Here is a 21,068-nt window from a genome sequence, read left to right as displayed (position 1 = left end):
TCTTGCCACGTGCCCGGCCCGAGCCAATCAGGACCAAGCTCCGCCCTCGGGGCACGTGACCCCTCCCAGCCCGCAAATCGCAGTTCGTGGTGTCACGGCGGAGAGCGGCGCGCGGAGGCTCCGCCCACATGTTGCCGTCACGTGACAAGGAGCCGGCGGGGATCCAGGCTCGAGTGGAAAGAAAGAGCGAGCGGGGCTGGGGCGGCGCGTGGGGCTCTCCCCCCGGCGCGCGCTCCAGGAGGTGAGGGCAGCCCCGCCCCCCGGGCCTAGCCCGAGCGGGTCCTGAGGGGGGAGGGGCTCCGGAGCGCTTCATCGGGCCCCGCCCCCGCGCGACCCAGCCCGACCCGGCGCTGTCTAGGGCCGCAGGGAGGGGCGGCTGGCCGGGGGGGGGCGGGACTCCGTCCGTCCGTCCGTCCGACCACGTCTCCGGGCTGGCCCCTGCGCGCAGCCGTGGTTTCATTCCTTGTCCCTGTCGTGCATGGAGCCGGGTTCTGGGGCCCCGCCCCTCAGGCTGGGGGAGGGGCTGGCAGGGCCCCCCGGAGCTCCAATGGGGGGGGTCACTTGCTTCGCTTCAGGGCGGGGCCCGCGGCTCACTCGCTCTCTCCCCCCAGGCGATGCTGTCCCAGGTTTTCATCCTCTCCTGCAAGGGAGACAGACTGGTCCACAAGGATTGTATCCTCCCCGAGCAGCCTCTGGCACAGCCCCCTTGGGCCCCCACATGGTGCCCCCGAAATATCCCGCCAGAGCCCCCGAGACCCCCCGTGGACCCTGGGCTCCCCAAAGACCGAACATTGGCCCCCTGAGCTCAGCTGCTCCCCAAGGACCAGCTTCCCTCCCCCAGAGAGCCCTGCTGTAGCCCCCCCAAAGTACCACCTGGGGTCCAGCTCCTCCCCAAGCCCCCCCCAGTTCCACGTAAAACATCCCCTTAGCCCCCCACTCCAGGGGGCCCAGTGCATCCCCACGGGTCATATCCTCCCCCACCACCACGGTCCCGGTCCCCTTCTTCCACACACTGCCCCTCCCCCACCGGGAAGCTGCTCCCCCAGAGACGTCAGGCCATGAGCAGGTGCCCTGCCCACGGGAATGCCAGCTGGGGAGGGCACTGCTGGGGAGACGTTCACAGCCACCCCATTGGGGTGATTTCTCCTTAACCCCCCCCCCCAGTCCGGGGCGAGGCCAAGGAGGGCAGCACTGATCTGGCGGACACTTTCTATAGGAAGATCACAGCCCTGCCCAGGGACCAGGCGCCTGTCTTCATGGTACCAGGGGAGGGGACGGCACCACAATGGGGGGGGGGGGTTTCAGCATCTCTGTGGTAATGGGAGAGGGATGGGGGGTGTCTCTGGGGATGAAGTAAGCATCTCCATGGTAACAGAAGTGGGTAGCCTCTTCCTGGGAACGGGAGGGGTAAGTATTGCTATGGGAACAGGTGAAGGGTTGATAAGGGAAGGGCCGGCTGTATGGGAATGGGGCAGGGGGGGTCTGTCTAACTCTGCTTATGTTCCGCCACCCACTGCCTGGCCCCGATTCAGGTACACGAGGGGTTGCACTTTGTCCACGTGCGCCACGCCGGCCTCTACTTTGTGGCCACAACTGGGCACGACGTCTCCCCTTTCACCATCATCGAGTTCCTCAACAGGTGAGGGGGGACCAGTGTTGGGGGTGGGAACAGCCCAAGATGGGGGGAAGAAGGTGGATAAGCCGGAGCCCCAGGGGCAGGGACAATGAGGGTGCAGGCAGGGGGACCTGGAACAGGGGATGAGGATAATGCATGGGGCAGGACCGGGTCCTGGGGGCAGCCACTGCCTTCAGCCCCCTTTCCATCCTTCCCACAGGCTGGTGACGCTAATCCGCGATTACTGTGGCTCACTCAGCGAGAAAACCGTCAGCCTCAACTTCGCCCTCATCTATGAGCTGCTGGACGAGATGCTGGTGGGGGGGGTGGCTGGGTCTGGTGGGGGAGGGAGGACAGGGCGGAGGGACACCTGCCTGGGGCACGGCCGTGGGGCAGCTCACTGGGTCAGACATCCCAGCTGGGGCACTGCCGTGGGGACGCTGGCAGCGCTGGCCTCCCTTGCCGGGCGAGCAGTGAGACCGGCCTGTCCCGCTAACTCTTTGCTCACCCCCCACCCCCTAGGACTACGGCTACGTCCAGACCACGGCGCCAGACGTGCTGCGCAACTTCATCCAGACGGAGCCCGTGCTCAGCAAGCCCTTCAGCCTCCTGGACCTGGGCAGTGTGGGCCTGGTGAGCACGGTTGTGTTCCCCCCCACCCTCCAATGCCCCTCCTGGGGCCCTGCTCTGACCCCCTCCCCTTTGGTTTCAGTTTGGAGCAGAGATGCAGCAAAGCAAAGTGGCGCCGAGCTCGGCTGCCAGCCGCCCTGTGCTGCCCCCCCGTGGGGAACAGGTGAGACAGCAGTGAGATTTCCCCCACTGCCCCTTCCTCTGACACGGGACGGGCCTGTTCCTCTGGGCGGCGCCATGGATCCATCTTCCTCACTAAGAGGGGGGCTGGGCCCCCCTGCCCGCCCCAGTCAGTTGATTCCTGGCTGTCTCCCCGCAGGGCACGAGGAACGAGGTGTTTCTGGACGTGGTGGAGAGGCTGACGGTCGTCATCGCTGCCAACGTGAGTTGCGGGGGGTCTGGCATGGGAGCACCAGCCCCTGTGTGCAGCCCCATCCCAGAGCCACGGGGTTGGTGCAATGCCCCAACTTCTAAACAGGCCCTTGGAGGGAGCCCTTCAGCGCGCCAAAGCCCCAGGGGTCGGCTACGTGGCCTCACCCCTGCGAGACTGAGCCTCGGGGCTCCAGCCCTCCTTGCACTCCTCAGCCGGCGCCTCGGCACCGTTAGGGTAGGAAGGCAGCATAGCAGAAGCTGCTGCGTGCTGGTTCATTGTCTGGGACTCACCCCCCGGCCCCTCCTTCCCACCCAGGGCACCCCCATGAAGGCTGACATCCAGGGAGAAATCCGCCTCAAGAACTACTTCCCCAGCTGCTCCGGTGAGTAACATCTACCCCACAGTTAAATAGTCCTGGAGCCGGAGACCGAGTCAGCCACGCCGGTGTCACAGGCTCGGTGCTTGAAGTCAGGCACACTCTCACTGCTGCACTCGCCTCAGAGCATTCAGCTCCCTGCCGCGAGTCCACCAGGCTGGGAGGCTTGGGGAACGCTCACACGGCAGACCCCCAAGGGGCCATGCACCCCGCCTCGCCGTCAGATGCGAGTCTCAGCCAGCGTGGAGACAGAAGGGTTGATTAGGTGCTAGGACCACAGCCTGGAACTGAACTGGTCAGCACCGCCAGAGGAAGTTACAGCAAAGTCCACCTGGAGGAGCCAGACCCCCAAAGAGGGAACTGGCTTCCTACCAGCTGCCCAGCCTCCCACGCACCCTGGTGCCCCTCAGCTCATCGTCTCGTTCCCGGGCAAGAAGGTGACCTGGCCTCTCCACTTCTGTCTCGGGCTGGCTCCTGGGGTGGGGTCCCGGCCAGCAATTGCCAGGTTACACAGCGTCAGTCGTTATCTGTGCACAGGCAGCCAGAGTCAGCCACACCTGCCCTCGAGGGGGCTCTGCAGCCATCACACACCTTCGTCCCACCACTTCACTATTTGAGTAACAGGGAAAACTGAGGTGCGTGCCCAGTATTCAGAAAAAACTAAGAACATTCCTGCTTTGTCACAGGGCCAGCGCCACGGGTGCTGAGGGAGTGGGATGAGGGGCTCAGCAGGGGCACGGTTCCCTGGCACTGCTCCCCTGACGCGCTTCCCTCTCCCTGCAGAGATGCGGATCGGGCTGACTGAAGAATTCTGTGTGGGGAAGGCGGAGCTGCGAGGTGAGGGGCCAGCTGCTGTTCTCTGCCCAGCCTCGTGGGGGCACCCTTGCTCTGACACCCTCCCCAATCTCTCTCCTCCTGCAGGCTACGGTACAGCCGTCCGCGTGGACGAGTGCGCCTTCCACAGCTCCGTGAAGCTGGACGAGTTTGAGAGCAGCCGCATCCTGAAGGTGATCCCCAGCCAGGGGGAGGTGAGCCCTGCAGCGCGGCCTGGCCCCGGGGCGGGTTGGGGCACGGGGCGACTGACCCAACCCCGTCTCTGCTCTCCCCAGCTCCCAGTGATGCAGTACCAGCTAGCGGATGACATCCCGTCGGCCCTGCCCTTCCACCTCTTCCCCACCGTGCAGCGGGACCCCTCAGGCAGGTGAGCGCTGCAGCCGGGGCAGGATGGCCGGGGGCAGGGGGTGCTGACAGCCCCTCGGCCCAGCCCTGGGGACAGAGGCAGCTCCCGGCATCACCGTTCCCATCTCCCCGCAGGCTCCATGTTTATCTCAAGCTCCGCTGTGACATGTCTCCCAAAAGGTAAGAGCCCAGGGAGCTGGGAAGTCCCCTTCCCCCCCCCCCCCCCTCCCGATCTGGGGGTGTGGGGATGGCCCCCTGCCAGCCATTGCTCCCAGTTCTCAGCAGCCTGGGCAGGGGGCAGGCCCTGGGGAGACCCCACCAGTACAAGGCCCCACTTCACCCGTCTCTCTTCCCTCCAGCCAGGCCCTGAATGTGCGAGTGCAGCTGCCGGTGCCTAAGGGGGTTGTGAGGTGGGTAACGCAGGCGCCAGCTGGACAGGTGCATCGCTCCTCTAACATGGCGGGGGGGCTACATCCCGGGGGGGGGGGGCGTTCGGGGAGGCCTGTCCTACTGCCGCTGGCTAGCCTGGTGTCAGGGGTGCGCCTCTCCTCTAGAATGGGGGGAAGGGGGCAGCCTGTCCTGGCAGCCGCTGGCTAGCCTGGGGTTGGGGATGCTTCTCTCCTCTAGAAGGGGGGCTACATCCGGTAGGGGGGGTAGCTTTCAGGGCAGCCCATCCTACAGCTGCTGGCTGTCCCAGCCTCAGGGATGCCTCTCTCTATGGGGGGGGGCTGTCGGGATAGCCCCTCCTACCGCCGCAGGCTGTGCTGGGGTTGGGAACGCCTCTAGAATGGGGGGCTACATTCCACTGGGGGTAAGCCTGTCCTACGGGGGCAGGGACGCTTCGCACTGGCATTGCTGCAGCAGCAGGGGTGGCTCCGTTGCTGTCGCGGGGTGGGGAGCTCTCACCTCTCGTCTCCCCCAGCCTGTCCCAGGAGCTGAGCAGCCCCGAGCAGACAGCAGAGCTGCAGCTCAGCACCAAGTCCATCCAGTGGGTGATCCCGCGCTTCCAGGGGGGCTCCCAACTCTCCGCCCTCTTTAAGGTGAAGCCTGGTCTGGGATGGGGGGGGACACAGTTCTGGGGTGGGGGAGGGGGCGCTGGGATGGCTCCAGCCCCTCCCATGCCCTCTGGAGCTGAGCTTGGGTCTCCCCTGGGGCAGGGGCTGTCAGCGAGCTGGCTGGGGCTCTCCCGTCTGTGCTGGGCTCTGTGGCGGCAGTAACCCCCTCCCCTCTGTGCCTGCAGCTCGAGATCCCAGGGCTGAGCAGCTCCTCGCTGCTGGAGGTGGGGCCCGTGAACATGTCCTTCGAGCTGCCCATGCACACGTGCTCTGGGCTCCAGATTCGCTTCCTGCGCTTCACGACCCCACAGGCTGGGCTGCCCCACCGCTGGGTGCGCTACGTCACCCACAGCGACTCCTACGTCATCCGCCTCTGAGCCCAGCCCGCCCGCCCACCCTTGGATGACTCCTGCATCATCTGCCTCAAGCCAGCGTGAGCTCCATGACCCACAGCGACGCCTATGTCATCCAGCCCTGAGCCCAGCCCGCCCCCTACTGGGTGTGCTACGTGACCCACAGCGACGCCTGTCATCCACCTCTGAGCTCCTGCGCTGCATCCCCTGCCCACCGCATTGCGCAGTGACTCCAGGGCTTCCCCTCACAGCTATGCACTCTCAGGCTATTCATCTCCCAGCACACAAGGCTCAGGCCATAAACATCTTTATTTATAAGCAGAACCAACCCCCCCGCCCCCCCCAACATCTATAACCATCCCTGGCAGAGCCGGGACACTCCCACAACCTGGCCTGGGGCCAACAGGACGCTCACACCCACCAGGAACCTGGCCCTGCTGTGGGACACAGTAAAAGTGCAACAGAAGAACAGGCTGGTGTGTGATTCCCTGAGAAACGCCACAGCTGGCGTGGGCTGTTCCCAGACGGGTGATCGCCTGCCTGCGCCAGGGGCATCAGAGATCCTGCAGGGGAGAGATTCCCAGTGAGACTCCCCTCAGTTGAGGCCAGAGCGACTGCCAGCGCGAGCACCCCATGGCAGTCGGTGTGGGGCTCCCCCATGCTCTCACCTCAATGCCAAGGATGGTGGAATCGAAGAGGTCCCGGAGCTGCTCACCCTGGGGGCTGTGCTGGCGGATCAGCGGCTGGAGAACCAAACAGTGCCTTAGTGCCCTCTGTGCACCGCCCCCAGCCCCCTCCTGCCCCCAGCGAGCCCAGCCAGAGTCCTGGAGGGGGAGGTGCTGCGGGGGTCATGGCCCTGGGCTGGAAGCAGTCCCTGCTCCCCATGTCAGGCTGGAGCTCACAGGCCCTCAACACTTCACCGATGGCCCTCTGGGGCTCTCCTCACCATGTCCAGCCCCGGGGAATCCTCCTCCTCCTCCTCAGTGCTGCTCTCCTCCGGAATCACCATCTCCTCCTCCATCAGGCTGAGCCTAGGGGACAAAGCACAGGGCAGGGTAAAGGGGACTCTGGCCCCGAGAGGGAGGGGGGGCTCCCCCCCAGACTGGGGCTACTACTCACCGGTCCAGCCTGCTGCCCAGCCCAGGCCGCGAAGCACTCCTGGGGACGAGGAGCCGCTGCCGGTGAGGGGATTCTCGGGAATGCTGGGAGCTGAACCAGGGCTGGCTGCAAGGGGCAGGAGGGCAGCAGGGTCAGGGCAGGTTAAACTGTCCCCATCACCGCTGGCCCTGCCCTGCCCTGTCCCGTGGCTCTCACCTCCGCATAAAGTCTGACTCAGAGCCCTCCTGCAGCTGTGCCGGACTGGCCAGCTGGCGCCCACTTCTCAGCACGGTCGATGTGAACAGCGGGGTCTGCAGGCGGCTGGAATCACCTCGCTCAGATGACTCTGCACCAGGAGAGACCCCCATGATCCAGCCCCAGGTCCTGGAGTCACCCACCTGCCCTCTCCTGCCCCCGCCCTGGCTTCCTCTGCTGGTACCTCTCCTGACCTGCAGCCCCTGCCAACCCAGCCCTAAGCTCCCCCCGTCCCCCACTAGTGCCCCTCACTCCTGCCCCACAGCCCCTGCTATGTCGCAGCTGAAGGATGACTGCTCCGTAGCTGGAAGCAGGCTGGTTCACCTGTGTGTTAGAGCTGGGAGTTGCTGCCTGCATTAATCTCACCCAGACCATCCGTATCCCATGTTGTGAGGGGGCATTTGGGGGGTTGTAGTGGGAGCCTATGGCTGCATAAATCACCAGGGAGGAGAGAGCCATTCATTAGTGTTAGGGCTAAGCTCAGTGGACGGTGTGATGTCCTGCCCAATGGGAAGGTCCCTCCCCACCAGACGGACGATTGTGGTATGAGACTCCCATCGTTCTGCCCTGTCCCCACGCAGAAGAGCAGTGGAGCTCGCAAGTCAGAACATGTGGCCAGAGGAAATAAAATCCCTCCCCAGAAGGAGCTGATTATACTGGTTGGACTCTGGGGCGAAGTGTTTCTGGGCATGAGAGGCAGACTCCAAGGGCTCAGCCTGGGTTAGCCCCGAAGGATTGAGAGCAGCTTTCATCACCTTTTGAAATGTACACTTGTAACTCAGCCCACTGTGTCTCTGGTGACTTGCTTTAACCTCCTCAGCACCTCTGGTTTCCTTTACCTCTTTCGTACAGCCTGCTACGGGTGTGACATCTAGGGCGGGGCTCAGCCAGGGCAAGGCACTGATCCTGGGGATGGGCGGTAACCTGACCACTGCTGTGATTCTGGTTGAGGGCCCCCTAGCACACAGCAAGCCCCCCTGCACCTGTGGCAGTGCCTGAGGAGTTGGCTTGTGGCCTGGTTCCCAGCAGCCTGCCCCGAGACTGGCACGCACTGCGGAGTCACTGCAGGCAGCGTTACACCTGTTCTTCTCTAGAAGGGGCGGGAGTGTGGCATTTGCCCCTCACCATCCAGACGCCTCCTCTTGGCTGCGGAGCCAGGCCTCCTCCGGGGCCAGGGGGCTGCATCCCGGCTGGTGTCGGAACCCATGTCATCTAGGGGGCTCAGGGAGCGGCGATAGGTCAGGAGTGGGTTCCAGGGCTCTGCTTGCTGCTGGGGGGACAGCCTGGCCTGGCAGGTCTTCTCCAGGTAGGACAGGCTATGGGAGAGGGCAGGTTAACCCTTACAGCACAGGGTCCACTGCAGTCACAGCACCCCCAGCCCTGAGCACCCCTTTGTCCCCCCACGGGCCCACTGCCCTGGACACTTACAGCACTTTCTTGTCTTGGCGCAGCAGGCGAGGGGAGAATTCACTCAGCAGCTCCAGGAAGGGCAGGTTGAGGGGCCCCAGCTCCGAGCCAGCAGGTGCCGGCTCCTGGAAGGCAAACTTGATCCCAGCCCTAGGCAGGGGGGTGAGAGAGATGGGGAGCAGGATGTGGGGGGCACCAAAACCTGCAAGTCCATGTGGCAGTCATCCCGCCCACAGGTCAGCTGCTGGCCCCAGCTGGGGGGGCAGCAGTTCCCCAATTCCTAGAGACTGCAGGACTCCCAGCTCTGCCTACCCCCAGCCCCAGCTCACTTGTGCAGGGTGAGCAGCACCTGGCGGTTGTGCAGCTGGTGCAGGCTGAAGAGCAGGGAGAAGCGCCGTGCCAGGTCCCGGATCTCCAGGAAGGCCTTGCTGGAGCCTGCCCCTGGGCCCTGCTGCATTAGCAGCTCTGTCAGCAGCTGCAAGGGGTAGAGAGTCAGACAGGGGGCAGCTGCCTCCCTACACAGACGCACGGGGACAGGCCAACAGACATGAGTCCCCTCCCCGGGTGCACCACTGGGGACCCTCCCGGCACCTGTTGCAGGCTGAGGAGAAGAGTGCGGGCCCACTCGTCCCGGTCGATCTGCCGCGCTCGGTTCAGCGTCTCCTTGATGATGTCCCCATAGTCCTTGTAGAACTGGAAGAGAGCAGGGTAGGGGAGCCCAGCCCCCCAGTGGTGAGCAGGGCTGCAGGTTTGTGTGGCTACTGTGACTTCCCTTTGTGGGCAGGATTTTAATCCCAATTCCCCTGCACCAGCGGCTCCTGGCCGCAGGGTTGGGCCCAGCTTCCTCTCCAGGCGTTGCAACCTGGCACAAGGGATTGCGGACACCCAGCCCAAACCCGAGCAGCGCTGTGACCCCCATGTGCCAGGTGGGTCACAACCCCTGTAGCAAGGAGCCAGGCGCAGCTTCGTGCAACAGCAGCACAGCTGGTGGGCTCACCAGGCCAGGATCAGGGCTCAGGGCCAGCCAGAGGATGCTGCTACAGGTGGTCAGTGCACCTTGGCAGGGCGAGGCAGCGGCAGAGAAGGGTGCTGGCCTGGAGAGCGGCTTTTCATTTGTCACAGAGCAGGTGTGGTTCATCTGGTGACCTGAGCCTTTCCCTGGATGCACCCTGACTGCTCTGGGATTTTGCATAATGAATGCCCTGACAAAGGTACACAGCCCAGAGACCAGAGAGCACCCCCGTCTCTAGGAACACCCCCCCCCTTGACTTGCTGTAGTGTTCAGACAGCAGAGATGGCACCCACCCCCTGGCTCTGCAGGAGCATCCCTGCCCCCCATCCTGAGCTATGGGGTCTCTCACCTTGGTGTAGTGCTTGAAGACGTCGGAGGCGGCACTCAGCTCCAGCACGTTGTAGATAATGAGTTTGCAGAACCCGGCCAGCAGCTTGCGCCGTTGGTGCAGCCTCTCGATCTTTCCCTCGCTGTCCTCATCATCTGCAGGGACCGGGTGTGTGCGAGGCTTTTACCCCACAGATTCCCCTCCCCAAAGGGGAGCCAGGCTCACATTCTCCCCATTTCCCTGTGCCTGCCCTCCTACCCAACGCCCCGGGGCAGTACATACCGCTGCCCATGAGCTCGGCATGGTTGAAGACATGGTCCATGAGGAACCCGGCCAGCTGGGACTGCAGGGCGACCTCAGGCTGGAACACCAGCAGCTGCAGCGCCTCCCGCCCGCCTCGAGCCAGCTGGGGGCTGAACACCAGCAGCAGGTCACTCAGCAGCACAAAGGCCTGCACAGACAGACAGGCAGAATGAGCCCCCCTTCCCCAGCACCACTGACCCATGGCCTGTCCAGGCCTCGTCCCCTTCCACATGGCTGCCCGCACCTCTCACCTGCTCTTGGACACCGGCCTCCACATCAGACAGGCAGCTCTGGCAGAGGGAGCAGAAGGAGGCGACTTTGCGCTTCAGGTCCAGCAGCTGCTTCTGGGGGGGAGCAGAGGAGGCTGTGAGGGGCAGGGGCAGGAGCCCACAGCCCATCGCTCTCTAATCCCCCTACCTGCCTCACCTGCGCAGGGCTGGCACCAGAGATGCGAGCCAGCTCCCAGAGGATGCTGAAGTGGAGACAAGTCATGGTGGGGATGACCACCTGCAACAGGAGCCCAGAGTGAGAGGGTGGGGCTGCAGCGTGACCGCCCAGTCCCAGCTGCCCCACTGCGTCGCTGCTTCCTCTGCCTCCCCTGGGCCAGGCAACGGCATCTTATGCCCACAGCCCAGCCCCCCACTGCCTGGCAGGGCACAGCCCCCCAGACTCCCTGCTGCCCAGTACCTGCTTAGGGACCTCGCCTGTGTCCACAGCTCGCTGGAGGAGTGAATGGCAGGGCTCCCAGAGCTGCCACGGGGTCAGGTCATGAGCGCTGCGGAGAGAGAGAGGGCTTGTTTGGTGGGGGGGAGCCCCACCCCTCCCACCGCAGAGTTAGAAAGGGACTGGTCCGGACTGCCAGCACCGGCAGCAGGAGACTCCAGGCCCGGGCTCCCCATCCCACTCTGTGCTCCCTCAGCAGAAGACGGGGGGGGTGCAGGGCCCCCCAGGAGATGGGGGGCAGTGCTGGGTGGGGGCACAGTCTGGCACTCACTTGTGGAAGATGGAAATGCGCTTCAGCGTGGCAGCCATGCTGTAAACCTCGTCTTCGTCCAGGTACGAAGCCTGGGGGCGGGCCAAGACATCTCAGTGGGGGGCCCCCAGGGTTCAACCCCATAGCACCCCCTGGAGCCAGCACAGCACCCCCACACCAGCCCTGAGCGCCTGGCCCCCCACTAGTAACACCTTCCCACACACCCCACTCCCTAAGCGCCTGGCGTCCCCAGCCCCAACACCCACCGCCCCCCGGCAGTACCTGGAGGAGCTCGGCCACCTCCTGCTGGAACTTGTCAGCCAGCATGTCCACAAGACGGCTCCGGGCCACGTCTGCGCGGCTGTAGAAGGTGAACTCTGGGTTGCAGAGCACGTAAAGCGTCCGGGCAGCAGCCTCCAGCACCTCCTGGCCTGTGTGCTTCTCCACCACCTCCCGCAGCTGGGCCAGCAGCTGCTCCAGGTACTGGGGGGACAGGAGGTTGGGAGATCCCCAGGTACGGTGGGGTTGGAGCAGATGTGGTGCGGGTGGCGGAGAAGAGGCGGACTGAAGGAGGAAGATGGGGATCCCCAGCCACTGCAGAGGGAGAAGGGCTAGCAGGCTGCACCTCGTTGTCTTTCTGTCCAGGAGATCCCAACACTAGCTGCACCACTTGGAAAGTGGTCCCCAGACACCACAGGGCAACCCAGCCAGGACCTCAAAGGAATCTGCTAATGGGGTCCCCCCCCACACAGTCGTGTTCCCAAGGCACTGTGGGCCCCACAGCACCTGGGTCTCCCCTGCTCCTGGACTGGCAGCTCTGGAGCCTGGACTCCTGGGTTTTATCCCTGGCTCCGGTAGGGGAATGGGGTCTAGCGGGTTACACTGGTTGGGAGAGGCAGCCCTGGGAGCCAGGACTCCTGGGTTCTATTCCTGGCTCTGGGAGCCAAGTGGAAGCCGGGACTCCTAAGCCCCAGCTCCCCAGTACCTTCTCCAGCCGCCCACTGCTGTAGAGGCTGAGGTTGAAGTAGCGTGGAGCCTGCAGCAGGAGCGCCACCTTCTCTGCATCAGCTGAGAACTGCGGGAGCAGAACAGGTGTCACTCAACCACGTAGGCAGCTGAATGGCTGCAGCCCTTGTGCCCCCACTGCGTGACCTAGCTGGGAATGGCCTCACAGCAGCATCACCCGAATTATGGTACGTGAGGCCTTGGGGCACCCGGGGAAGAGTGAAGGCCAGACCCCAGGGTCCCTGCTGGAACATGGCCCCTCCCTGCCCAGCTGCAGGTGAACAGCAGAGGCAGGAAGGGGCATTTCGCTCCCTCCTGGGGCCCAGGGTGCACGTCCATGAGGCTCCCTTCCCTGCGCTTCCCCTCCACTTACCTTGGCCAGCAGCTGAGGCAGCAGCGGGATGAGGTAGTGAGTGAGTTTCTCCCTGTCATCCTGCTGGGCCTTCCGCTCCCGCGCTGAGAACACCTGGCGCAGGGGGTGGCACTGTGAGAGATGGCTGCCCTGCCCTGCCCGGGGGCTTCCCAGCTGGGCTGAGGAGGCTGCAGACGGTGCAGCGTGCATATGTCCGGCCATTGGCACAGGAAGCCAGCTTGGGCCACCCCATCGGGGGAGCACAGAGGGGACTGCTGACGTCCCCAGGGCAATGGGGAGACGTCACTCAGAGATGCCCTCTCACGGGAGAGCTGATGGACATTTACCTTCTTGCCAGGGCCCCTGCCGACGGGCGGCTTCCCCTCCGTGGCCTGGCGCATGCTGGACACCAGGATCTCAATCAGGGCATTTTCCTGCTGGTCGCCCCAGCCTGCCGGGGGGAAGGGGCGGGGGGGGGGGGGGGCGGAGAGGAGAGGGATCAGCCACTGGGGAGAGCACCTGGCCCAGCCCCGAAGGTTGCCAGACAGCTGCGACTCCCGTCACCCAGTGTGTCACAGCCTCCCCACGCTCACTCACCCTCTTCAGGGGACTCCTCCAGCAGCAGGTGGGCCAGCCCCTCCCAGTCCTTCAGCAGGGCTGCCGCACAGTCCCACAAGCTGTCCACCAGGTACGCCGCATGCTCGTGGAGCTGGAGCAGAGGAGAGACATGGTGACACCGGCCCCCACACAGACCCCCACGCTCCCCCCAGCCCCACTGCGCCTCTCACCTCGCTCTCAATGAAGAAAGTCAGTAGCACCCTGCAGAAGTGTCTGCTCCCCTCACGGCACCCCTTCTCCTTCCCAGCTTCCCACTCCAGGTCAAACTGCCTGTGAAGCACACACACATCAGAGAGGAGAGCCAGGATGCCTGGGTTCTCTCCCGGCTCTGGAAGCAGACTGGGGGCTGTTGGGTAGAGCAGGGGATAGGGAATATTGCATCTCAACAGGCTGTGAAAAGCACAGGCTGAGATTGCAGGTTAAGGTCTGAAGGGAGGAGAAACCCCTCTGAGTGGGGTGGCTGTGGGGGGAGCTCCATAGCCCAGGGGAGGGAGTACAGCCCCTTGAAGGGTGTTGGGAGCCCCACGCCACAGCCCCTGCTGGTGGTGCTGTGCACCATGCTCACTCACTTCCTGTAAAGAAACTCCCCGGCCGCAGCAGCCAGCGCCCGGTTGGAAGCGTACACCACGGGGTAAATGGCCGCGCAGTCCTCCTCCGTCAGCATCTCTTCCATGTTCCTGCCCACAGATGACAAGGGGCTCAGACTGAGCCGGGGCAGGGATCTCCAGCTCCTCCACACCATGGGGTTCAGCTCACTACATCCCATTCTCCACCCACAACACACACCTCCCTTAAGTACCCTCTACGTGCCTGGCTTCCCCTCCGTGTCCCCGCTTCACTTACCGCAGGATGAGGGTCAGGAGCTTGACGGCCTCCACGCCCACATCGGGCTCTTTGTCCAGGACCATGGACACCATGCGATCCTGAGAGCCACAGAACAGAGTCGTTCATGATAGGGGGGTGTCCCAGGGCGGAGGCGTGGGTGGCAGGGCAGGGCTCCCCCCAAGGGGGTGTCCCAGGGTGGCCAGGGCTGCCCCGGGGGGGGAGGCATCCCAGGGCATGTGGGCAGGGTTCCCCAGGAGGGGGGTGTATCCCAGGCTGGACGGGCAGTGGGGCAGGGCATCCCAGGGCGGGAGGGCAGAGTTCCCAAGCAGCAATGCAGGGCTCCACAGGACAGGGGTGTGTCCCAGACCGGACAGGCGGCAGGGTTCCCCAGGAGAAGGGTGTCAGGGCCACAGGGGGACAGACGGGTGGCGAGGCAGGGCAGCACACGCACCTTGAAGCGACTGGTGAAGAGCTCCATGCGAGCAGCCATCTCCCGGCTGCAGTACAGTCCCTGCAAGGCCTTCAGGCACCTGAGCCGCACCTCCCGCTGCTGTGGAGATGGAAAGGCTGAGAGTCAGCCCCAGCCCCAGCCCTTCCATGCTCTGCCCTGCCCCTCTGGATCTCTGTGCTCCCCTCCATCACTCCACTGAGAGTCGTCCAGTGCCCAGCCAGGCCCCAGCTCCCCACCTTGTCATGCAGGGTCCAGCCAATGTATTTGAGGTAGCCGTCTGTCAGGAAGGAGGCGCTGTAGTTCCGCATCCAGTTCCCCATCTCCTCTATGCAGATGGCCCGGATCTCAGGCACCAGGTCCCTGCCAGACAGGACATGCAGCATGGGCTCTGAGCAACCCGCAGCCCGTTCGGCACCCACCCTTCATCCTCCTAGCCTGTGAGAACCCCATCCCACCCCCGGCCTGCCATGCCCCTCGTGCGCACACACTGCCACTGCCCAGGGAAAGACACTGGTGGGTTCCCTCCTGGCACGGTGTGCTCCCCACAGCCTGACGTCCCCTCCCCGCACTCACCTGTAGCGATGCACAAAGACCCCCTTGAAGATGGCATTCATCATGTTCTCAATCTCCTCCTGCTGCTCCTGGAGCTGAGACAGACACAGGAGTCACCCATACCACACCCGAGGTCCCTACTTCTGCCAGCCTAGCACCCCTCCCTCCCTGGTGCCACCATCCCTAACCCTGCCAACACCCCTTCACACCCCCACCAACTCAGCACTCCCCAGCACCATCCCAGTGCCCCTAGCACTACTCCCACCAGCCCAGGGCCTTGCCCTCACTCACCTCCCTGCGTTTCTCCAGCAGTGCCTCTAGCTTGTCCGTGGCCCTGCGGCTTGGACCCTTGCTCCTCTCGGCTTCGTACTGCCGCTGGTTGTTGTCTTTGTGCAGGCTCACACCCAGTGCCACCCGCACCAGTGCCGTCATCAGCTTCATGGCTGGCAAAGAGTGAACAAAGAGGGGACGCTCAGCATGTATCCCTATCACGGACCCACAGGATCAGTCCTATGGCCCCAGCTTCGGAGCAGTTGTTAGAAGGAGCCCTTCAGTGGGCCATGCCCCCAAGGGGGTCTCCCTCTTCCTCCGGGGTGAGCGACGGGGCTTCATCGCCTCCTTAGACTGGACCTCAGGGTCTGCAGCCTCCCTGTTCAGCAAGTCCCAACGAGACAGACCCTGGGGGAGACTTGTCCACTCCACAGGGATTCATGCATTGCCCAGCACGTGCAGCGTCGCTCACACAGCGCCGTTGGAGCAGCTGAATTTATTCAGTCACTGGACACAGCACAGGAAGTCCTTAGGGGAGTCTAGAGAAGTAAAGGTTAAAGCATTGCCCATTCTGGGGAGCCCAGAGCCCAGCCCAGCTGTAGAGAACCCCTTGGTTCAAGCTGTCTGTCTGTCTGTCTGTCCGTCCATCCATCCATCCAACCTCCTTGGTCAGACTCCAGGTGAGAGCCTTGACCGCTTCCAGCAGCCAACTCATCTCCCACCTCATACGCCTGCCAGTCCTTTGTTCCCGGGCTGGGGAAACACTGTTCAACCTCCCTGCGGAGGGGTGAGGAAGTCCATCTCCCTCTGGGTCCTTCCTTGCTATTGGATCTGCCATTATAGTCTCAATAGCTCCACGGATATGGACCTACGGCCCAAACAGCTAGGTGACACCTACCCTACTGTCTCCTAGCCTGCCCCAAGAGCAAACAGTCATTCCCCCTACACTAGATAACATATAGGGGAAACTGAGGAACAAACAGGACTCATAAAATATTACAAAACACCCTCCCACTCTCCTCTGCAGAGGCCTTCCAGGGGCTCCCAGCTCTCTGAGCCCTTTACAGGAACGCACTGCAGCACAAGAGAAAGATGGCACAGCCCAGGACAGCACCTTTGATTCCCCAGACTCAAGCCGTCTCCACTCTAAACCCCAGACCTCACTCCTTTCCCTGCAGTGGGAACAGAAGTCAGGCATCCTGCTCCAACTGCTACCGGGGCAGGTGCTGTCCCTGTCCCTGGGGCGGGGCTCACCTGCGAGGGTGCTGGTGTGACGGAAGGCGCGCACCTGGGAGTCGGAAAGGCCAGTGAGCAGGGAGATGAGGGTCTCCATCAGGTACTCGTCATAGATGATGCTGTACTGGCAGCGTCGCACCAACACTGCCACCAGCTCACAGAAACCCACCCGGAACTTGCGCCAGGGCTGGGTAGTCAGGACCAGAGGATACTCGGCAGAGTCCTGCAGTGGGGAGGAGAGGAAAGGCATGAAGGGTGAGACTGGCGTGACACAGACTTGCCCAGGCAGGTACAGTACACCTGTGTCTGACCATTTTCTCAATTCTCCACAGAAGGCAGAGAGGTTGTACAGCTGAGAACCAGCGGATCATCATGGAGCCTCGTGCTGGAGAGTGTTGAACTCAGGCGAGGCTGGAAGAGCGGGGTGTGCAGGAGGCAGCAGGCTGGTGTGCACTGCAGGTGTCTGGAAGACAAGGGGCTGGGCAAGCGAGTGTAACAAAGTGGGACGTGTGAATTGCTAGCCCGCACTGGGAAAGAGGGGGGCTTGTGATGGCCCAGAGTGGAACACCTGTGCTGCCAGCAGTTTTGGAAGAGTGTACCCCAGTGGACATAGAAAAGGCTCTCTTACGCCATAAGCAGCTGGAAATGATTCACCCCAGACATCAACTGGCATGGGGGGCACTGCCCACTGCCTCCTACACTAGCCCCCCCACTCGGTCTCCTGGCCACTCTGTCCCCCTCATAGGGGATGAGCTGGGCCTATATCCAGGAAGCAGCATCCCACTGAGTTCCTGCAGCATGATCCCAGTCCATGCCGTTGGAAACTCTACCCCCACCCTCCTGGGAGCCCTCCCGTCCTCTCCCCTGCCCCATACACTGGGCAGGCACCTCATCGAACTGCTCCGTCAGCTGCTGAATGATCACTGAGTTTTGCTGCTTCCTGAGCATCTCCAGGGTCACCACACCTGCCAATGGGAGAGAGGTGAAAGCAGGTTGGCATGGGAACAATCAGCCCAGGCTCCTGCCCTAGGCTCCCCACAAAGCTGCATGAACCCACAGCGGCAATGAGGGAGCCCGTGAGATAAAGATTACCCAGCGATCTCTCAGCGGTTCCTCCCCTGCAAAGGCAGGGCAAGGGGTTCAAAGCCCACCCCAAAAAGAGGCGTTGGAGGCAAATCCAGAGATGGAGACTGGCGCATGGAGCTGGGCTGTGCCACCCAAACACAGATGGGTACAGGGATGGGCCAGGGATCTCAAGATGCAGGGACTCTCACCTTTGCAGCCACAGGAGCGAATGAAGAAGTTGACAAGTTCCAGGAACCCAGCTTCCCTGTTCTGCTTGTAGCTCTCCAGCCAGTCGTCCACCACAGACTGAGGGGGCAGAAGATGCAGAAAAAGAGACAGGAGAGGTAGGGAGTTACACAAGATGTGGGACACAGAGATAAGGGCCTGGCACCAGAAGTCAAACAGTGAGTTAGCAGAGCTGGGGACAGAACCCAGGAGTCCTGGCTCCCAGCCATGCACTCTAACCACTACCCTTACTTTAACCACCTGATCCCACTCCTCCCCCACATCGAGCCAGGGACAGAACCCAGGAGTCCCAGTGATACTTCAGCGCAGTGCCAGCAGGGAGGGTGGAACCAGGAGAGTGAAGAGGGCATGGTTACCTCCATGGCGCTTTTAGCCAACCTCACTACCTCAAAGAGGTTGCTGGGCTCCGGGTTTTTTTCAGCCAGGCTTTCCTCATCTCTGCTGGTGTCTTTCCGGGGTCGCTTGGCTGTCTGGGGGAGGGGAGTGAGAAGAAAAGACATAGGCTGTAGTGCTGAGCCCTGGCTTTGAGGAGATCACAGCTTCATGAGATCTGCCCTTCTGCAGGGACCCCAAAGACAGGTGAGGCTGGGTTTCCTGCCCTGGCAACAACAGGGGAAGGCTGGGACAGGATGCTGGGTACCAGGGCCAGAGGCTCCTTGGCCCTGCTGCACCTGCATCACATCATCTCCATGGCACAAAGATGGCTGAAGCAGACGAGCTGGGGTCAGACTGAGTGGGGGCAGGGAGAGGCTAGGGTGGCACAGAGGAAAGGTACCAGGCTGCAACTCAGGGGGATGGGAGACTGGAGAGAAGGCAGGCAAGGGTCATGCATACCAGGCTGCGGCTAAGGGGGGTCCTAGCGCCCCGCTTGCTGCCCTTCCAGAGTGTGTCCTCAAAGTCACTGCCTGAGTCAGAGCCAGCTCCATCCTCACTGCTGCCCAGGTCCCTGTGGGCAGAGCACACGGTCCTGAACAGACACCCTCATGGCCCCATCATGCTCCCCTGGCTGGGGTCAGGGCTTGGAACTTCAGAACCCAGCTGGCTGCTTGCACAGGGTGCACACAGCCTTCACGTTGGGGCTCCCCAACATTGCCCTCCTCACAGCCCCAGAGCTCCCATATTGCCACTGGGCACGCCCACACCACTCCAGCAACCTCGGTGGCCTCAGGACTCCCCAGTCAAAGAAAGGCAGGACAGGAAGGGAGCTCTGTATGTTAAACTAGCCCAGTCCCCTGCACTGAGACAGAACTAAATATTATCTAAACCAGTGGTTTCCAACGTGGGGTAGGCAAGAAAAATGCTGTAATGGCAGACAACGCACCCTCATCCCTTATGGACCTTTCTTCTGTTTTCATAGGTATATCATGACCCTATCACAGATGGGTGTACAGGTATGTAGCCTAAAAAGTTTGAAAACTACTCATCTAAATCATCCCTGACAAGGGTGTGTCTAACCTGACCTTAAAAGCCTCCAGTGACGGAGATCCCACAGCTTCTTGAGGTGATTTGTTCCAGTGCTTAACTACCCTTACAGTTAGGATGGGTTTCTTAACGTTTTACCTAAATCTTCCTTGTGCAATGTAAGTTCATTACCGAAGGAAAACAATTCACCACCCTCCTCTTTATAACAACTTTTTATGTATTTCAAGACTTAACACAGCCCCCTTCAATCTTTTCTTCTTCTTCAGACTAAACAAATTTTTTCAATCTTTCCTCACAGTTTGTGTTTTCTCGACCTTTCATCTTTTTTGTTGCTCTCCTCTGGACATTCTCTAATTTGTCCACATCTTTTCTGAAGTGTGGCAGCCAGAACTGGAGACAGTACTCCAGTTTAGGCCTTATCAGTGTTGAGTAGAGTGTGTCTTGCTTATATCACTCTTGCTAATACATCCCAGAATTATGTTCTTTTTTTTTTTTTTTGGCAACAATATTACATTTTTGCTCATTTATTTTATGATCTGCTACAACCCCCAGATCTTTTCCTTAAGTACTCCTTCCTAGACAGTCAATTTCATTTTGTATTCGGGCAGTTTATTCCTCTCTAAATGTAGAAATTTGCATCTGCCCTTATTGAATTTCATCCTATTGTTTCAGGCCATTTCTCCTGGTTGTCAATTCTAATCTTGTCCTCTATAGCGCTTGTAACCCTCCCCTTTGGGTACCATCCATAAACTTTGTAAGTGTGCTGTCTATGCCATTACCCAGTGCTATGTCCTAGGGACCCATTGCCCCTCCAACTTTCCCCAACACTGTCCCCACACTAAGGTTCCTCCAATGCTGACCCCCTGCCTCCGCCCAGACAGCCTGTACAGTGTTCTGAGCCCCACTCACGGGACATCTGGAGCCCCGGCGGCTGGCAGGGAGTCCAACTCTGCATCCCCCTGTGCCACAGAGGAGCTGGAGCTGGTTCCCATGCCCTGTGGCTGCACCAGGGAGGAACTGGAGCTAGACGAGGAGTCATGAACATGGGAGAATTTCCGCAGTGACATGGCAGGAGCAGGGTCTGGATCCAGGAACAGCCTGGGGAAAGAGCACAGCATATGCGATGGGATAAGAGGGATGGAGAACATGCCTCCCCAAAAGCCAACAAGGGGGAGCCAAAGGAGGAAACCATGTGCAGTCACCTACCCCTGCTCCACATGCACCCATGGAGACTGGGCCTGAGCCCTGCAGCCTGCCCCACAGGGACACACACAGGGAGTCACTCCCCATGGGGACACTCCTGGGGAGTCACCCCACATGGAGACTGGGCCTGAGCCCCCCAGCCAGCCCCACGGGGACACACCCAGAGAGTCGCCCCCCCCCTCCCCATGGAGACTGGGCCTGAGCCCTGCAGCCAGCCCTACGGGGACACACCCAGGGAGTCACCCCCCAGGACACACCCAGGGAGTCACCCGCCATGGAGATTGGGCCTGAGCCCCCCGCCAGGCCCACGGGGACACACTCAGGGGAGTCGCCCCCCCCCGCTGGGGGGTTGTCACGTGAGGCGAGGAGTCTCGAGACCCCAACGGCGGTTGAGGGGGGGTCACGTGGGGCGGGGTCTCGAGCCCCTCTTTCGTTCACTTGGGGTAAGGGAGGGGTGTCTCGCGCTCTCCGCTTGCTTGCCGTTGGCAGCTACCCGCGCGCGAACCGCTAACGATCGAGTCTCCCCGACCGCAACCAAGCGCGGGAAATTACCACACGCTCACCGGCCACGCCCACCACGAGGAGCCCGCGCCAACTGCGCAGGCGCGGGACGCTTGCCCGGCGCCAACTGGCCTAGCTCCACCTCCTCCCCGGCCACTCCCGCTCCCCGAAACTGTCCCTCCCCATAATGTCCCCGTCTCCCCCTCAGGAAGACCACGCCCCCTCCAGCCTGCGACGAAAGCCCCGCCCAGTAGGTAGAACCCACCCCGCCCCTGCTCACGCAGCCACGCCCCTTCCGTGACCCCACCCCTCACAAGCCACGCCCTCATTTGTCAGCCTAAACCCCGCCCCTCATACAAGCCCCT

The 21,068-nt window shown here is 62.2% G+C and overlaps 2 protein-coding genes across 6 annotated transcripts; one reads left to right on the top strand and one right to left on the bottom strand.

Annotated features, from left to right (window-relative positions):
* The first annotated feature begins 113 nt into the window (after nucleotides 1-113).
* Nucleotides 114-5,889, top strand: AP4M1 (adaptor related protein complex 4 subunit mu 1). 5 transcript variants are annotated; one of them, XM_067556654.1, is made up of 16 exons: nucleotides 114-241; nucleotides 612-672; nucleotides 1,165-1,259; nucleotides 1,533-1,639; nucleotides 1,836-1,932; nucleotides 2,138-2,248; nucleotides 2,328-2,408; nucleotides 2,565-2,627; nucleotides 2,934-3,000; nucleotides 3,778-3,831; nucleotides 3,916-4,022; nucleotides 4,104-4,195; nucleotides 4,309-4,353; nucleotides 4,533-4,583; nucleotides 5,096-5,213; nucleotides 5,414-5,889. In XM_067556654.1, the coding sequence occupies exons 2-16, from the start codon at nucleotides 615-617 to the stop codon at nucleotides 5,603-5,605; spliced, it is 1,338 nt and encodes a 445-aa protein (XP_067412755.1). In that variant the 5' UTR covers nucleotides 114-241; nucleotides 612-614; the 3' UTR covers nucleotides 5,606-5,889. The 5 variants fall into 5 exon arrangements, with proteins under 5 accessions (XP_067412755.1, XP_067412747.1, XP_067412738.1 ...); XM_067556637.1 differs by having other exon boundaries at nucleotides 120-241; nucleotides 1,182-1,259; XM_067556646.1 differs by having other exon boundaries at nucleotides 3,778-4,022.
* Nucleotides 5,890-6,005: 116 nt separating this feature from the next.
* Nucleotides 6,006-20,829, bottom strand: STAG3 (STAG3 cohesin complex component). The gene is made up of 34 exons (XM_067556874.1): nucleotides 20,460-20,829; nucleotides 19,909-20,097; nucleotides 18,412-18,523; nucleotides 17,934-18,047; nucleotides 17,541-17,637; nucleotides 17,155-17,231; nucleotides 16,285-16,489; nucleotides 15,052-15,203; nucleotides 14,782-14,855; nucleotides 14,445-14,568; nucleotides 14,209-14,307; nucleotides 13,776-13,855; nucleotides 13,502-13,609; nucleotides 13,103-13,202; nucleotides 12,912-13,023; nucleotides 12,662-12,765; nucleotides 12,336-12,428; nucleotides 11,943-12,032; nucleotides 11,240-11,440; nucleotides 10,979-11,049; nucleotides 10,672-10,759; nucleotides 10,411-10,491; nucleotides 10,236-10,328; nucleotides 9,964-10,132; nucleotides 9,703-9,836; nucleotides 8,933-9,034; nucleotides 8,671-8,816; nucleotides 8,363-8,491; nucleotides 8,060-8,250; nucleotides 6,896-7,025; nucleotides 6,701-6,805; nucleotides 6,528-6,612; nucleotides 6,250-6,324; nucleotides 6,006-6,144 (listed from the first exon to the last, which is right to left on the bottom strand). The coding sequence occupies exons 2-34, from the start codon at nucleotides 20,064-20,066 to the stop codon at nucleotides 6,136-6,138; spliced, it is 3,708 nt and encodes a 1,235-aa protein (XP_067412975.1). The 5' UTR covers nucleotides 20,067-20,097; nucleotides 20,460-20,829; the 3' UTR covers nucleotides 6,006-6,135.
* Between the last annotated feature and the right edge of the window lie 239 nt (nucleotides 20,830-21,068).

Source organism: Emydura macquarii, unplaced genomic scaffold (genome assembly GCF_026122565.2).
Source record: "Emydura macquarii macquarii isolate MOO-44397 ecotype Brisbane River unplaced genomic scaffold, CSIRO-AGI_Emac_v2 contig_306, whole genome shotgun sequence".
Lineage (NCBI taxonomy): Eukaryota > Metazoa > Chordata > Testudines > Chelidae > Emydura > Emydura macquarii.
This window is presented reverse-complemented; position numbering and strand designations above follow the sequence as displayed.

Coding starts and splice junctions, on each gene's coding strand:
- STAG3 (XM_067556874.1), bottom strand. CDS start 20,066: ATGTCACTGCGGAAATTCTCCCATGTTCATGACTCCTCGTCTAGCTCC. Junction 16,490..17,154: donor TGACGGAGCAGTTCGATGAG/GTGCCTGCCCAG, acceptor TCCCCACTGCAG/GACTCTGCCGAGTATCCTCT. Junction 14,569..14,781: donor GTCTTTGTGCATCGCTACAG/GTGAGTGCGGGG, acceptor CCTGTCTGGCAG/GGACCTGGTGCCTGAGATCC.
- AP4M1 (XM_067556628.1), top strand. CDS start 129: ATGTTGCCGTCACGTGACAAGGAGCCGGCGGGGATCCAGGCTCGAGTG. Junction 2,628..2,933: donor CGGTCGTCATCGCTGCCAAC/GTGAGTTGCGGG, acceptor CTTCCCACCCAG/GGCACCCCCATGAAGGCTGA. Junction 4,023..4,103: donor TGATCCCCAGCCAGGGGGAG/GTGAGCCCTGCA, acceptor TGCTCTCCCCAG/CTCCCAGTGATGCAGTACCA.